Consider the following 13,086-nt stretch of genomic DNA (forward strand, 5'->3'; position numbering starts at 1 on the left):
CACCATGTCCACCCACCCCAGCCTCGATCCCCAGACCAGTCCCATCCTCCACCCGATCCCACCACCACCCTCATCATCATCACCACCAAACCCAACACCTACCAGGTCATCGAAAACGTTCATCAATCTTAAAATCAGGTCTTCAACCTTTCCCAATCCTTTTGACTATCTTGAGTTTCTTAATTGGCTTTAGACTTTGGATCACTGGGGATGTGGCTATGATTGGAATTGGTTATTTGGTAATATGTGAAGCTTTAGGCTTATCTTGGGATATTTATCTTGCTTTTCTTTTTAATCAATCTCAACAAATTCAAGACTTGAGATATCCATTTGGGTAAGTTCTCTCTTCTTGTCCTCTTTTTGTCAATTCCACTGATCTGCTTTTTCTTGCTCTTTTGCTTTTGATTTTGATTTTTCTTTTTCTTTGGGGGGTATTAGAACTGCTCGGTTTTCTACGCTGGCTAGGTTCACTAGATCGATTTATTTATTGTTTGCTGCAATGTATGTGTGTAAAGAATCTATCGAACACGTAGTCTTGAACCATTCACATGTTCATCATGACCATCCCGAAATCATCAAGTAAGTCGAACCTAATCCTAATCCCAAAAAAACTTTGATTTCCCTTCTTTTTTTTGGATCCTGAGTACTTTTTGTGATCTTTTGGTTTGGATAGTCAAGTCTTGTTAGTCTTGTCGATCTTAAGTGTGGCGGGTTCGGCAATCGTGTTGCCTGATGATGTGGGGGGTGGGTATAGAAGGTTATATTCGATTGGATTTTCTTTTGGTTTATTACTTTCTCAAAGTTTTTCAAACCAGTTAAGTTTTTTCCCATTTTCCCTTCCAAAAAAACCTCCAAAAAAACCACAACTAATTTTTTCGTGTTCATTTTTTTTTGGTTTTTTTTTGGTTTTTCTTGGTTTTTTTTTGGTTTTCTTTGGTAGACTTCAACAAGTAGCTATCGGTAGACTTATTGGTTTATTAGAAGTCTTTTCATTTATTTCTTTAGGTTTACAAGAATCTATTATAATGGGTAAGGTCTTATTACAAACTTCTCCAACTTCAAATGAATTTATTAAAGAAAAACATACTTTACAAACCGGATTGAGTTTTGTAAGTTTTTTTTTGCCTTTTTGATTTTTCATGAAACCTTGTAAAGAAAGTCACCCAAAAAACCGAACCAACCCAAACGAAAAAAAACTTACTTTTTTCTTTTTTGGATTTAGATTAAAGAAAACGAAAAGAAGATCCAAAAAGTTTATCCAATCAAGATTTGGAAACTAACTGAAACAGAAAAACTTGTAACGTTTGTTAAGTTGGGTATCAAGTCTAATTCGATTAATGGATTTGAATCTATTGAACTCTTGGCTTCTGTTAGGAATGCTTTGATTGGGATTGGGGATGAGTTGTCTGTTGAGTTTGTTTCGGTTTGAAAAAAATGAATGGAATGTTTGTAGATTGAGGAAAGATGTGGTTTGAGGAGAGATGTGGTTTGGAGGTTGATTGGTTGGAGGTTGGATTGGATTTTTGGCTTTTTCTTTGTTTCTTTTTTTTGTCTTTTTGTTTTTTTTGGAATGGTTTTTTTCATGTTTGGTTATGAAACGTTTGATGATCGTCTTCTTTTTTTTGTTTTTGTTTGTCATTGTCTTCCCGGTCATGCTTCTCTTTATCTTTCTCTTTATCTTTCTTCATCTTTCTTTGTTTTTTTTTATTTTTGATTTATCTTTATTTTATTTTTATTTTTGTTTTTGTTTTTTATGAATTTAGAAATGGTTTAGATTTCTTTGAATTGTTTTGATTTACAAAAATGATCAAAGGTCCTTTAAGTGATGTTATATGTTTGATGTTCTATACTTTTTTGATTTTTATTTTGTTGAAATTTATTGAAAGGTTTTTTTTAGATCTACCAATATGAAAGCAAAAAAATGTCTTTTTTGGTTTTGGATTTGTTTACTTGTTGTTGAATAGATTTTTTGGATTTGATTAAATTTTTTATGAACATAAAGAAAATCAAAAAGAAAAAGTTGAGGTTTCTTTTACATATAATTGATTAAGGAAAGTATTTGAAGGGTCTTTTTTTTAGGATTGGTATGAAACTTATTTAGGGTTTTTTTTTTGTCGAGATGATTTAAAAAAAAAAAAAAGGAGTCAATGGATACAGTATGAACTTATGGGAAAAAAAAAAGTTGATTTTTCTCCTCAAGAATTATTAAACCTCTCTTTTCTTCCTTTTATGAATTTGTAAGAAAGAAAAGGTCTTGAGTATATCAAAAAGTGGATGATTTATTTCAACTAGGTTTGGGTTATGAGTGTAATAGTATACTAAGAGCATCCACAGCCGTGCCGTAAATCGGTATTGTACAGAGGGTCGCACGGATCGTTTAGGGAAGTGTTTGAGGCATGAATTTTAACTGATGCACAGCCGTGATTCTGTAAGGACTCGATAGGATGATGAGAGATGAGAGAAGACTAATGAGGTCCTTCTAGTACTAAGTAGATTGCAACGTGAGGACTATAGTCTGTGCTCGACAGCGTACAAGATATGAGAGCAAACATGTATAAGCATATGTAGAGTAGCCTTATACGGCTCATAACACCACTCCCCCTTTTATGACTCAACCCCCTCTTGACGGGCTAGCATCTTTCCACGGGTTAGCATTAAAAACCCAGTGGGAAAAAAGCTTTAACCCTCATGACTTTCTCCGTACCCTACGGTATCGAGTTTCTGCTTGAGGATATTTGAGATTGAATTCATTAACAAGTTCTTGCGCATTACTCATTGAAGCTTCTGGTTCCCACGAATCATGGTTAGCATCATATCCTTTCCAACTTATCAAGTATTCAATTTTTCCTCGTTTGATTCTTTTGTCTAGAACTTCGGCTATTTCGTATTCTTCATTATCTTCAATTATAACTGGTTCAGGTGGTGATTGATCTTGATTCTTTATCTTGCTGGCTTCAAATCTTCTTAAGAGTCCTACATGAAACACTGGGTGAATTTTCTCCATTGATTTCGGTAGTTCTATTTTATAAGCATTAGCAGACATGCGCTTCAGTATAGTGTAAGGGCCAAGCCAGCGATGTGAAAACTTAGCGGTTGGTCTTGTTGTGCTTATGTTTTTGTTATTTAACCATACTTTCATCCCTTCCTTCCAATTAGGCGTAGCTTGTACCTTCTTGTCATGTTGATTTATCATTGCTTCTTGCGTTAACATTAATGTGTCTTTGAGTTCCTTTTGGATGTTGGTAATTTGATCCATTTGTGCTTCTACCGAAGGGAGACACTGATCTCCAGTAGGTATGTCCGTAAAACTTACATTAAACCCGTAATTGGCCTTGAATGGTGACATTCCAATGGAGACGTGGTTGTTGTTGTTGTAGGAAAATTCAGCCATTGGTAGAAGAGTGCACCAATCATCCTGTTTGTAGCTTGTGAAGTGTCGGATGTACTGCTCAACTGCTTTGTTTGTTATTTCAGATTGGCCGTCTGTCTGCGGATGGTAAGCTGTTGAAGACTGTGTTGTTATTCCCAATCTTTTGTGCATTTTTTCTTTTGTGAGTTTTGATATAAAGACGTTACCTCTGTCCGACGTGATGGACTGTGGGGTTCCATGAAGTTTCCAGACATGCTTAATCATTAAGTCAGCTAGTTCTTCCGATGACAGTGTTTTCTTACATGGTATAAAGTGAGCCATCTTCGTAAGGCGGTCAACTACCGTTAATATACTATCGTAACCTTCTGAATTAGGTAAATCAGTGATCAGGTCATAACACACGTCTACCCACGGTCCACTTGGAATTGGAAGGGGCATTAGACTACCAAATGGTTTTACAGTCCTTGATTTGATCCTTTGACACGATTGACATCCGTCTACATAATTGTTAATGAAGGCTTTCATTGATTTCCAGTAGTACCCCCTCTTGACTAATGCTAGAGTTCTCATTCTGCCTGGATGACCTGCTAGTCGGCTATCATGCCTTGATTTCAGTATTTGAACCTTCAGATTGTGATCATTTGGAACTACTATGTTTCCTTTGAAATATAAAACACCATTAATGTTCTTGTGGTCGTTCAATAGCTTTTTGAATGAAGATTCCTCGCATAGCTTTAGTAATTCAGTAATCTTGGGGTCGGATTTTGATTTGTTTTTGATTTTGTCTAATATTCTTGCATCATTCCATGCTAGTTCTGAATTTCCTTCCCCTAAATTGTAGTTGTTGTCAATTTCATCAATCTGAACATCTTGAATGATATCATCGTCCACTATCCATGATGTTATTAAGTCAAGTTCATCAATAAAAGCATCTGCTGGAAGGTTTTCTGGTTTAAGTAATCGTCCGAATGATAATTTTTCACCTTCTTTTGGCATCAAATTGGGTCGTCTTGATAGCGCATCCGGTTTTGTTGATTGTTTACCTGGTCAAAACCTGATCTCAAAATCAAAGCTTCCTAACGTCTCCGCCCATCGGGCTTGTCTTCTTGTGAGTTCTTTGGTTGACATAAGTGATTCAAGATTTTTGTGATCTGTATATACGATTACGCTGAGCCTGTTCGGATTTCCTTCAAGATACTGTCTCCATTCCTTGAATGCGCTGACCACTGCGAGCAGTTCTTTATCAAATATCTCATAATTTCTTTCTGCTTTGATCAGGGACCGGGAGAGGAAAGCCACTGGGTGAAGTTCACCGTCATCATCTGAAATTTGAGACAATACTGCTCCTAACGCATAGTCGGAACAATCACATTCCAGTACAAAAGGCTTGTACGGATCTGCGATCTTTAGTATTGGTGCTGTAGTGAAAGAATCTTTGAGTAGCTGAAAGGATCTTTCACGCTCCTCTGTCCAGTTAAAAGTAGTATCTTTTTGAGATAATTCATGTAGTGGTCGAGCTATTTTTGAAAATTGATCAATGAAGCATCGGTAGAAGTTTGCGAATCCAATGAACGTCTGAACCTCAGAGAGATTTTTTGGAGTTGGCCAATCGGTGACTGCCTTGACTTTTGTTTCGTCCATCCTGATTTGATTTCGTGAAATTATCAGTCCTAGGTATGCAATTTCAGATTTTGAGAATTTGCATTTCTCAGGCTTGAGCCATACATTTTGAGCTTTCAGGATGTCCAATACTTCTTTCACAACCGCTTTATGGTCCACCCCTGGTCTTGTATAAATAAGGATGTCATCTTGGTACGCTGCTACATTCCGGCCTATGTGACTTTTCAATATGTCCTGAATGAAGTATTGAAAAAATCCGGGCGCTCCGGTGGGACCAAATGGCATTGTGAGAGGTTTGAATTGACCTTGATTGCAAATAAAGGCTAATTTAGCTTCATCACCTTCCCTTACTCGCAAGTTGTTGTATCCATTTCTCATATCCAGACTGGTGAATTCATCTGCATGAAGTAGACTGTCTATTAATTCCATCGTCAACGGTAATGGATATCTATTTTTTACCGTAACAGAGTTGAGTTTTCGATAGTCAAAGCAAGGCCTTAGGCTTCCATCCTTTTTCCCAGTGAATAGCACTGGTGCCGCCCATGGAGATGTTGTACGTCGAATCGTGCCGTTCTCTAGGCCTTTTTCAAGCATTTCGTCTAATACCTCACTTTCTTTTGGTGATAACGGAATGACTCTACCAGCCTGAGGCGTAGCTCCCGGTAGTAGGTCGACACGAAAGTCGTAGGGTCGGTGAGGAGGTAAAACACTTGATTTGCTCTTTTCAAACATGTCGAGGTAAGCATGGTAGCATTCAGGAACTAGTTCGGCTGCGGTTTGGACAGGAGCCTTCGATGCAATTTCTGCATTAAGCTTGGCAGATACATTCCAAGAAGTCGTAGAGGCTTGGATATGAGACAGTGATGGTTGCTGTTTGGGGAGTACTTGTGAGTATAGGCGTCTGGTTGGTGTAAGCGTACCGAGTCGTGCAGTTGATCTTGGTAGTTTTCCCTGTAGAAGAGAGGAATGCTTTTTCATTGTTTCACAAGGCTTGTTTGATTGGGCATTGAAAGACTCACTCTGCGGGGGTATTAATGAGTCTTTTACGATCTCTACCCCCTTGTCACTTTTCCTAGCTTTCCTCATTGGTTCCATCTCGTGGTCTTCTGAGGATTTTGGCGGATTGGACAAAGTCATGCTTTGAATGACTGCAGGTGATTCTTCTTGTGATTTGCTAATGGTCGGAGTTGTTTCAATAGACTGATGGAATTCTAAATGGTGTTTAAGCTTGCAACTGGTTTCTTTAACTGAATTTAGAGGAGACAAGAAATACTCACATTGCGGGGGCATTGATGAGTCTTTTACGATCTCTACCCCCTCGTCATGTTGCCTAGCGTGCCTATCAGGCTCCAAAGTATGGTCCTTCAAGGAGGTTTCCGGCCTTGACGATGTTGCTTTTGCAACAGCAATGTTGAGAGTCGGACCACAGGCTTTTGACAAACAGCTTTCATTCCAATTGATTCGTGAATAGTTGCGTTTTATCCATGGCATACCCAGGATCAGATCGTACTTGTCTCTAAGGGATGTGATGATGAACGTGGTTGGGTTGGTGTCGTTGTCGATGAGGTAGTCGCCAGTGTGGGTAATTTGAGATTTGTGTCCACTGAATCCGGTTACCTTGTGGGAATGTGGCAAGGGAGTTGTACAAAGATTATACTTTCTCACAAAATTGAGGTTCAAGGCTTCATGGGTGGCACCGCTGTCAATTAGGGCTTGAGCAGTGAGTGTTGTGTCAGAATTTGGGTCGTGGAGGGTAACATGGTTAATAATACAAGTGTCTTTCATTTCAAGGCTATCAATATCACCAACTTCCACACCTAAAGGTATTTTGCTCGGGGGAGGCACAACTAGCACTCCCGAGCTTCTCCATTTTTTGACAATTCTGATCTACTCAAGTTTGTATCACTACTCTTGACTTCTGACAACTGATTATCCAATTCTGCAATTCTAGCTTTTAATTTATCAACTTCATTATTTCTAAAACCACCACCACCTCCTCTTTTCTTTCTCTTCGCAATATAACAATCAGCAATCACATGATTTGTCTTTCCACATTCATAACAAGCGCGGTTTGCAGCCCTCTTCCGATATTCCTCTTGCGAGATATTGATTCGATAAGCTGAGCAGTCCATTGCATCAGGATCAGCAATAGGAGTTGATGACGGACCGGTAGCCATTGTTAAACTTTGAGAACAATTGTTTAATTTATTATCAACTTTGATTGCAAACTGAGACATTTCCTCTACACTTTTGAACTCTTGTTGAATCATATATATTCTGATTTCACGCTTGAGACCTTGTTCGAACTGAGACATTAAAATGTTTTCCGGCCATTTAACGATTAAAGAGAGCTCAGAAAACGTGATCCAATAATCGGACACTGCTCTAGTTTGCTTTAGATTACGAATCTCATTTTCAGCTTTTGGAAGTCTTTCAGTATCAAAGAACGTCGCTCGGAAGGAATTGGCAAATTTGGTCCAATTTACAAGATGAGCTTTTTCTGAATCTAATAATTGATCCGTGAAAGCTTGACCCCAAATGCTTGCTTTTCCAGTCAAATAAGACAGCGCGAACGCGACTTGAGCTTTTTCATCGGCGAATGACTCAGAGTTCATTCGCATGTAAATTCCGATTTGATTCATGAAGATTTCAGCCTTAGATCCTTTAGATCCATCAAATTTGTCTGGGGTTGCGATTTTAGGCGGTCTAACTTGTTGCACTTGAGTATAGGTAGCACCAACGTTTCCAGGAAACGTTGGGATGGTCGTGGAAGACATCGGAGTAGAGACTTGAGCTGCAGGAGCTGATTGTGATTGTTGAGTTGGAGTTTGTTCTAACTGTAACAATCTCTGCTCGACTTCTATACGTTTGGCGTCGGCAGCACGTTGATTGGCTTCCGCCTCTTCTCTCCGGCGGGTTTCGTCATTCAATCTAGCCGTCAAATTGTTAAGTTGCTGCATGATTCCAGCTAAACTTGCTTCTGACATGTTAACTTCCGACATATTGGGATCGATCGTAGGTTCGAGAGCGTCTAAGACTTCGGATTCTCGGCCTGTAGAAGTCGTAGAAGTCGGGCTTTGGGGGGTGGTGAATTCCGGCGTGGTGATTGATTATATGAAAGGCTGATGATTAAGCTTTGATATTCGCGCTTTAACAGAGTTTGAAACTTTAAATTGCCGAGGGGATTTTCTAAACTTTCTAATCTAATTTTTGTTAATTTCCAACTTCTTCGTTCTTCACTTTTTTCACTTTGTCTTGACTAATAACTTTAATCTTCTTTTCTTTAAACTTTGATCTATTTTAAACTTTTTTCTTCTTTGCTTTTCTAATTTAAACTTTTGCTTGTTCTTTAATTTATTAACCTTCTCCAATCTCTTGGATTTAAGACGTTGCAATATGTAAGGACTCGATAGGATGATGAGAGATGAGAGAAGACTAATGAGGTCCTTCTAGTACTAAGTAGATTGCAACGTGAGGACTATAGTCTGTGCTCGACAGCGTACAAGATATGAGAGCAAACATGTATAAGCATATGTAGAGTAGCCTTATACGGCTCATAACAGATTCCGTACAGTACGGCTTGAAGCATATTTGGCAAGGTGAGTTATGGGTTATTGGTCATCAAGGGGGATGACTGCAGGGAGTGTTGGTGAGGAAGTGGGAGTTTTATGGGAAAAGCAAGGTACGGATGAATTTAGGGAGCAAGCCAAAATAGAACAAATTTCTTCTATTTTGGCTTGCAGGGAGGAAATGCCCTTAGCTATGTGACAATTTAGGGAATTGGCTGTGGATGTTTTTGACCTAAATTTCAGTACAACACAGTGTAGGCCACACGGCTGTGGATGCTCTAAGTACTTACAAAACTGATGATTTAAGAAGAACTTCTCAGAATCAGACCATACATAACTTTAATCAAACCTAGACACAGTACCAAAAAAACCATACCACTTTTAACATCTAATCTGCTTAAAGAAACCCTTTTTTCTTCACCACAACTTTATTACTTTGTAGTATAATTTATTGGTGTCAAGAGACATCAGAGTATACTGGGTAAAGGATATAATGATGATTTAACACTTGGGGATGAGACCAACAGGATGATCTCTGATTTACATGTTTAAGTGAATTTGGTACTATGTTTGTTGGCTAGAGAAAGGGAGAGAGGTTTAGGATCTCTATGAGATTTATGGTAAAGTAGTATGTTGAATGGAATGAAATACAAGGCAAGAAAATGATGAGATCCATTCTCAATAGTTTATCCCTTTCATTTTCTCTGACTACCTTTCCTTTCCTTGCTTAGCTCATGCTAAGTGAGGAAAGGAATAGATGTGGGCGGTGGGTTGTCGAGGATAGATGAATCTTCCTCGAAACCCGTAGTTTCTAGAAGTGTGTAAGTGTGGACACTGAGAGAGTTCATCACATTGAACTCTCCAGTCTCCATTAACTCTTCCTGATAGAGTTCTCTTGAAGTAGGTCTTCTTCAGGAGAGTTCAACGAAGGTCAAGTCTACTTCTTAGATTGACTTTCTTTTTCACTTCCCTTCTAGGTTTGGAATAGGGGGTAGTCTGGAATTCCCGTTACTCAGGAGACAGGCCTGAGCCTATTCGGGCTTCCCCTATTCCTGTCTCGCCCACAATTTAGTGTCTTCTGTGTGTGTGACTTATGTACCCACGTTTCCAAATGGTTCTTAAAAACAAGTAACGTGTCGTAATGGAGAATCACAATTTTCCTCCTTGAAAAAGGATGCACAGTCAAAGAAAGAGTAAAGCAAAACAAGGAGGCAACTACATGGTTAACGAAATATACTAGGTTGTTCTTACATTCAGATAGACGTTAGAGTAAGGCGAAGGTTACACGGTTACAAGTGTACATCACGGAGAGGTCTAAACATCTTAGGTAATAACGAGAATCAAAAGTGGGGTATGGTATCTCCAGTGATCTTCAATATCCTCTTCGCTGCCTCCCACTCTTGGTCGCTCCACTCTCTTTGATACAATTTATGGCAGTCAGATAACCATCTTCCTAGAGTCTTTATTGTAGGTGTCGGTAAGCCTGATTTCGTTAGCAGCGTAGCGCCGCCTATTTGGAAAGAATGTCCGGTCATTTTGGAGGTTTTCCCCCAAGCTCTGGTCATGACTTTGGTCATTAACTGCCTAGTAATTGCGGTCGTACCTTCGTCACCGTAAGTCAAGAAGAGACGAGGGTCTTTAACCCTTTCTAGACATGTCATCAGGTCCTTGAGAGCTGATACGGGACATAAGACACCACCAGTTTCCTTAACTGTCAAGTATTGGTGTTCTCCGGGTTTGGCGGTCTTCGCCTCCCTTAGGCAGATGCGTGCTGATGACTTGTTGCCTACCGTGTAGAATTGAACGTCTGAACGGAGAATTGCGCCGTGGTCGTGTCTGTTAAAAGGAGTTGATTCATACACCAGTTCGCCTAATCTCCCGAGTCCCCAGTAAGCTGTCAACACGAGAGCCGTAAGGCCTTTGGGGTCTACTTCTTCTTCGGCATTATTTGCCACGAGTGCAAGGAGTGCTTTTGGTGTGACAGGCTCGCGGTTGAGCTTTTGAGTTGGGGCGCGAGTCTCTAGTTTCTTTGTCGCCCGTAGGATAGACTTCAGTCGAGTTAGGTGTACGTTAGGGAAGTTGAAGCCGTGAAACGCGTGCCAAGTCCTCATGGCGGTGAGGTATTTGGTGATGGTCGCTACCTTGACCGGTTTATTTGTGGCGGTGTGGTTGAAGTTATGTCCGGCCCAGATGATGAATCGCTCGACTGTGTCTTTTGACGCCGGGAATGCTTTTAGGTGTCGCACAGCACAGAAGGTCTTGAATTTCTTGACCCCTGATGAATACGACTCGATTGTGGAGCGGCTCCACCCTGCTCTGATCATATGGCGCTGGGCTCTGGTCAGTCGTTGCTTCACATGGTCTTTGATCCTAAGGAAAGTTGTTATATCTCTCATCGTGAACTGTGGGTTGGATGTGCTGTTCCCCGGTGAGAAAGCGTTAGTCTTTATTGTCTCATGTTTAAGAGTATTCCTCGTGCTTACTCTGAAGTGTGCTGTCTTGTTCCTTCTTCAAAGAATCAAACGGATGAGGTGTTGGGGACGGGTAATGGGAAAAAAAAAATTGAGAGAAGAAGGATTGGGAGTATGATGTTGGGTGGTTGCTCGACGAGCTGCTAATGACGGGATGGCCGAGGAATCAGGATGAGAGGTAGGTGCGGGCCTTGTGGTGTAATCTGCTTTGGAATGGGTGTAAAGAACTGTAATGAGATAAGTGAAGGAAAACGAGTGGCTCTAGAGTTGGTATGATCTGCGGTATCTACGCGCTTGGAATTATCTCGAGGGACTTGCAGGACTCAGAGAGGTTCTTCGAATGTTGCCTGTGGTGTAGTGAAACGACAATTCGTTTTTTAACGTCCTTTCTTTATATTTAACAGGATTCGTTTTACTCACCTGCTTGTCAGACGCATCGATCCCTTCGACGTCATGTAACCAAGGGATCAGATCGTCTGGGACATCCACATGGATTTGTAAATACCACGGTTTTGACGATGGGAGACCTCTCGACAGTTTGTCGGCTGCGTTGTCCAAAGTTGCCACTCGTTTTTGCTCTAGTTGACAATCATTCTCGAACAATAGTTGTGAGATATTCTTCCATTCTTCATTGACCCAGAAGTCGCGTGACGATTCATTACGTAGTACTCCTTCTGTCGTAGTGTTATCAGTCAGCACGAGGAAGCGTTCTCCTTCCAGTCTACGAAGTTTCTGTACTACTAATAGCCCAAGTCGCACTGCGACTGTTTCTAACCACGCGATCCCGCGTACCGGTTTCCCTAATGGGGTATCCCAGCCTGCGTGTAATTTGAATTGAGCCCAGGACTTCCCTACTATTATTCCAATTCCGTAGGTAGTCGACGCGTCGCCAACCCAGCCAATGTTGTTGATGACACAAGGTTTCAGGAGCATTCTATTTGGGAAGTTTGATAGAGCCTTCTCCCATACCGCGAGATCTTCTTGTACCTGTGCCGGCATCTTCCTTTTTGCTGCCTGATTGAACCATTCCGCTTTCCAGCGGTAACCACTTCTCAAATAGCACCGTAACTGTGGTGCTATGTAAGCCACATGGCTTAGCCTACCGTACATCTTGTCTGCCTCCTTGTAGGTGTAATCCACCTTTGCTAGAAATGATTGGAGTTGTGATATCCTTTCGTCTAGCTTCTTTTGGGTTAGGCTGACTGACCTCTTTTCGACGTCCCACAGAAAGCCGATGTACTTCTGTTTGGTGCTGAAGTGTGCAAATTTTGTGCTGTTAGTTTTGACGCCTAGTTCTGAGCTGTAAGCTACGACTTCGTCCATGCTTAATTTTTGTGACTTTACCTTCAGGATGAGGTTGTCATCCACCCATCTGAAGATTTTGTTTAAGCCGAATTCTAGTTCCACGAGTTCTTTCCAAGCGTCCGCCGTCCCACCAAAGCTTCCACAGCCAGCTACGCCTCCGAAAGAGATGCATAGATCTATATAGATGAGTCCGGCAAAGTCGCAAATGAGAAGGTAAGGCCATTGGCTTGGGTGTGTGCCAATCTGCCTGTAAGCCTTTAGCCAGTCAAACAGGGCCGCCTCTAATTTGTCGTCGCAGTTGGCGATATGTAAGGCTACCTTCTCGAAGTTATCCCAAGTTGTTTTAAATTCGTGTTTATCGACGAAAGAGTTGACGCTTGGTATCGCAGGGTCGTTTTTTGGGAAAGATAGGTCGTTTATGGGTTGAAAGGACCCGTCTCCGTTGATTACTGCCCCCATGGGGCTTGAGCGAAAGAATTTGTACCTTTTCGCCATTTTGTCTTTCGTAAAAGGTCCGTAGATCCTGCCTGCTTCAATTTCTTTCTTTAGGTTATTCTCGATATCTTCACGGGCCGACAGCGCTGACTGGTGGTTTGGAGGGCAACAGAAGGTAAATCCTTCGATGGAGTGATCCGGGATGCCCTGATCAAATCCTTGTTCGAAACCGTACAAGATAAACTGGAGCCTCGGCAGCAAACCATGTTTTGACAGTTCTCTCCTCCAGGCTTCGATATTCATGTCGCATTTGACT

General features: G+C 40.9%; 1 protein-coding gene across 1 annotated transcript; it reads left to right on the forward strand.

The window, feature by feature from the left end:
• Nucleotides 1-28: 28 nt before the first annotated feature.
• Nucleotides 29-1,937, forward strand: MELLADRAFT_72822 (uncharacterized protein; the record flags this gene model as incomplete). Its single annotated transcript, XM_007414398.1, has 5 exons — nucleotides 29-334; nucleotides 439-579; nucleotides 674-814; nucleotides 941-1,109; nucleotides 1,223-1,937. The coding sequence occupies 5 exons, from the start codon at nucleotides 219-221 to the stop codon at nucleotides 1,427-1,429; spliced, it is 774 nt and encodes a 257-aa protein (XP_007414460.1).
• Between the last annotated feature and the right edge of the window lie 11,149 nt (nucleotides 1,938-13,086).

This window comes from Melampsora larici-populina, assembly GCF_000204055.1.
Source record: "Melampsora larici-populina 98AG31 unplaced genomic scaffold MELLAscaffold_43, whole genome shotgun sequence".
Taxonomy (NCBI): Eukaryota; Fungi; Basidiomycota; class Pucciniomycetes; order Pucciniales; family Melampsoraceae; genus Melampsora; species Melampsora laricis-populina.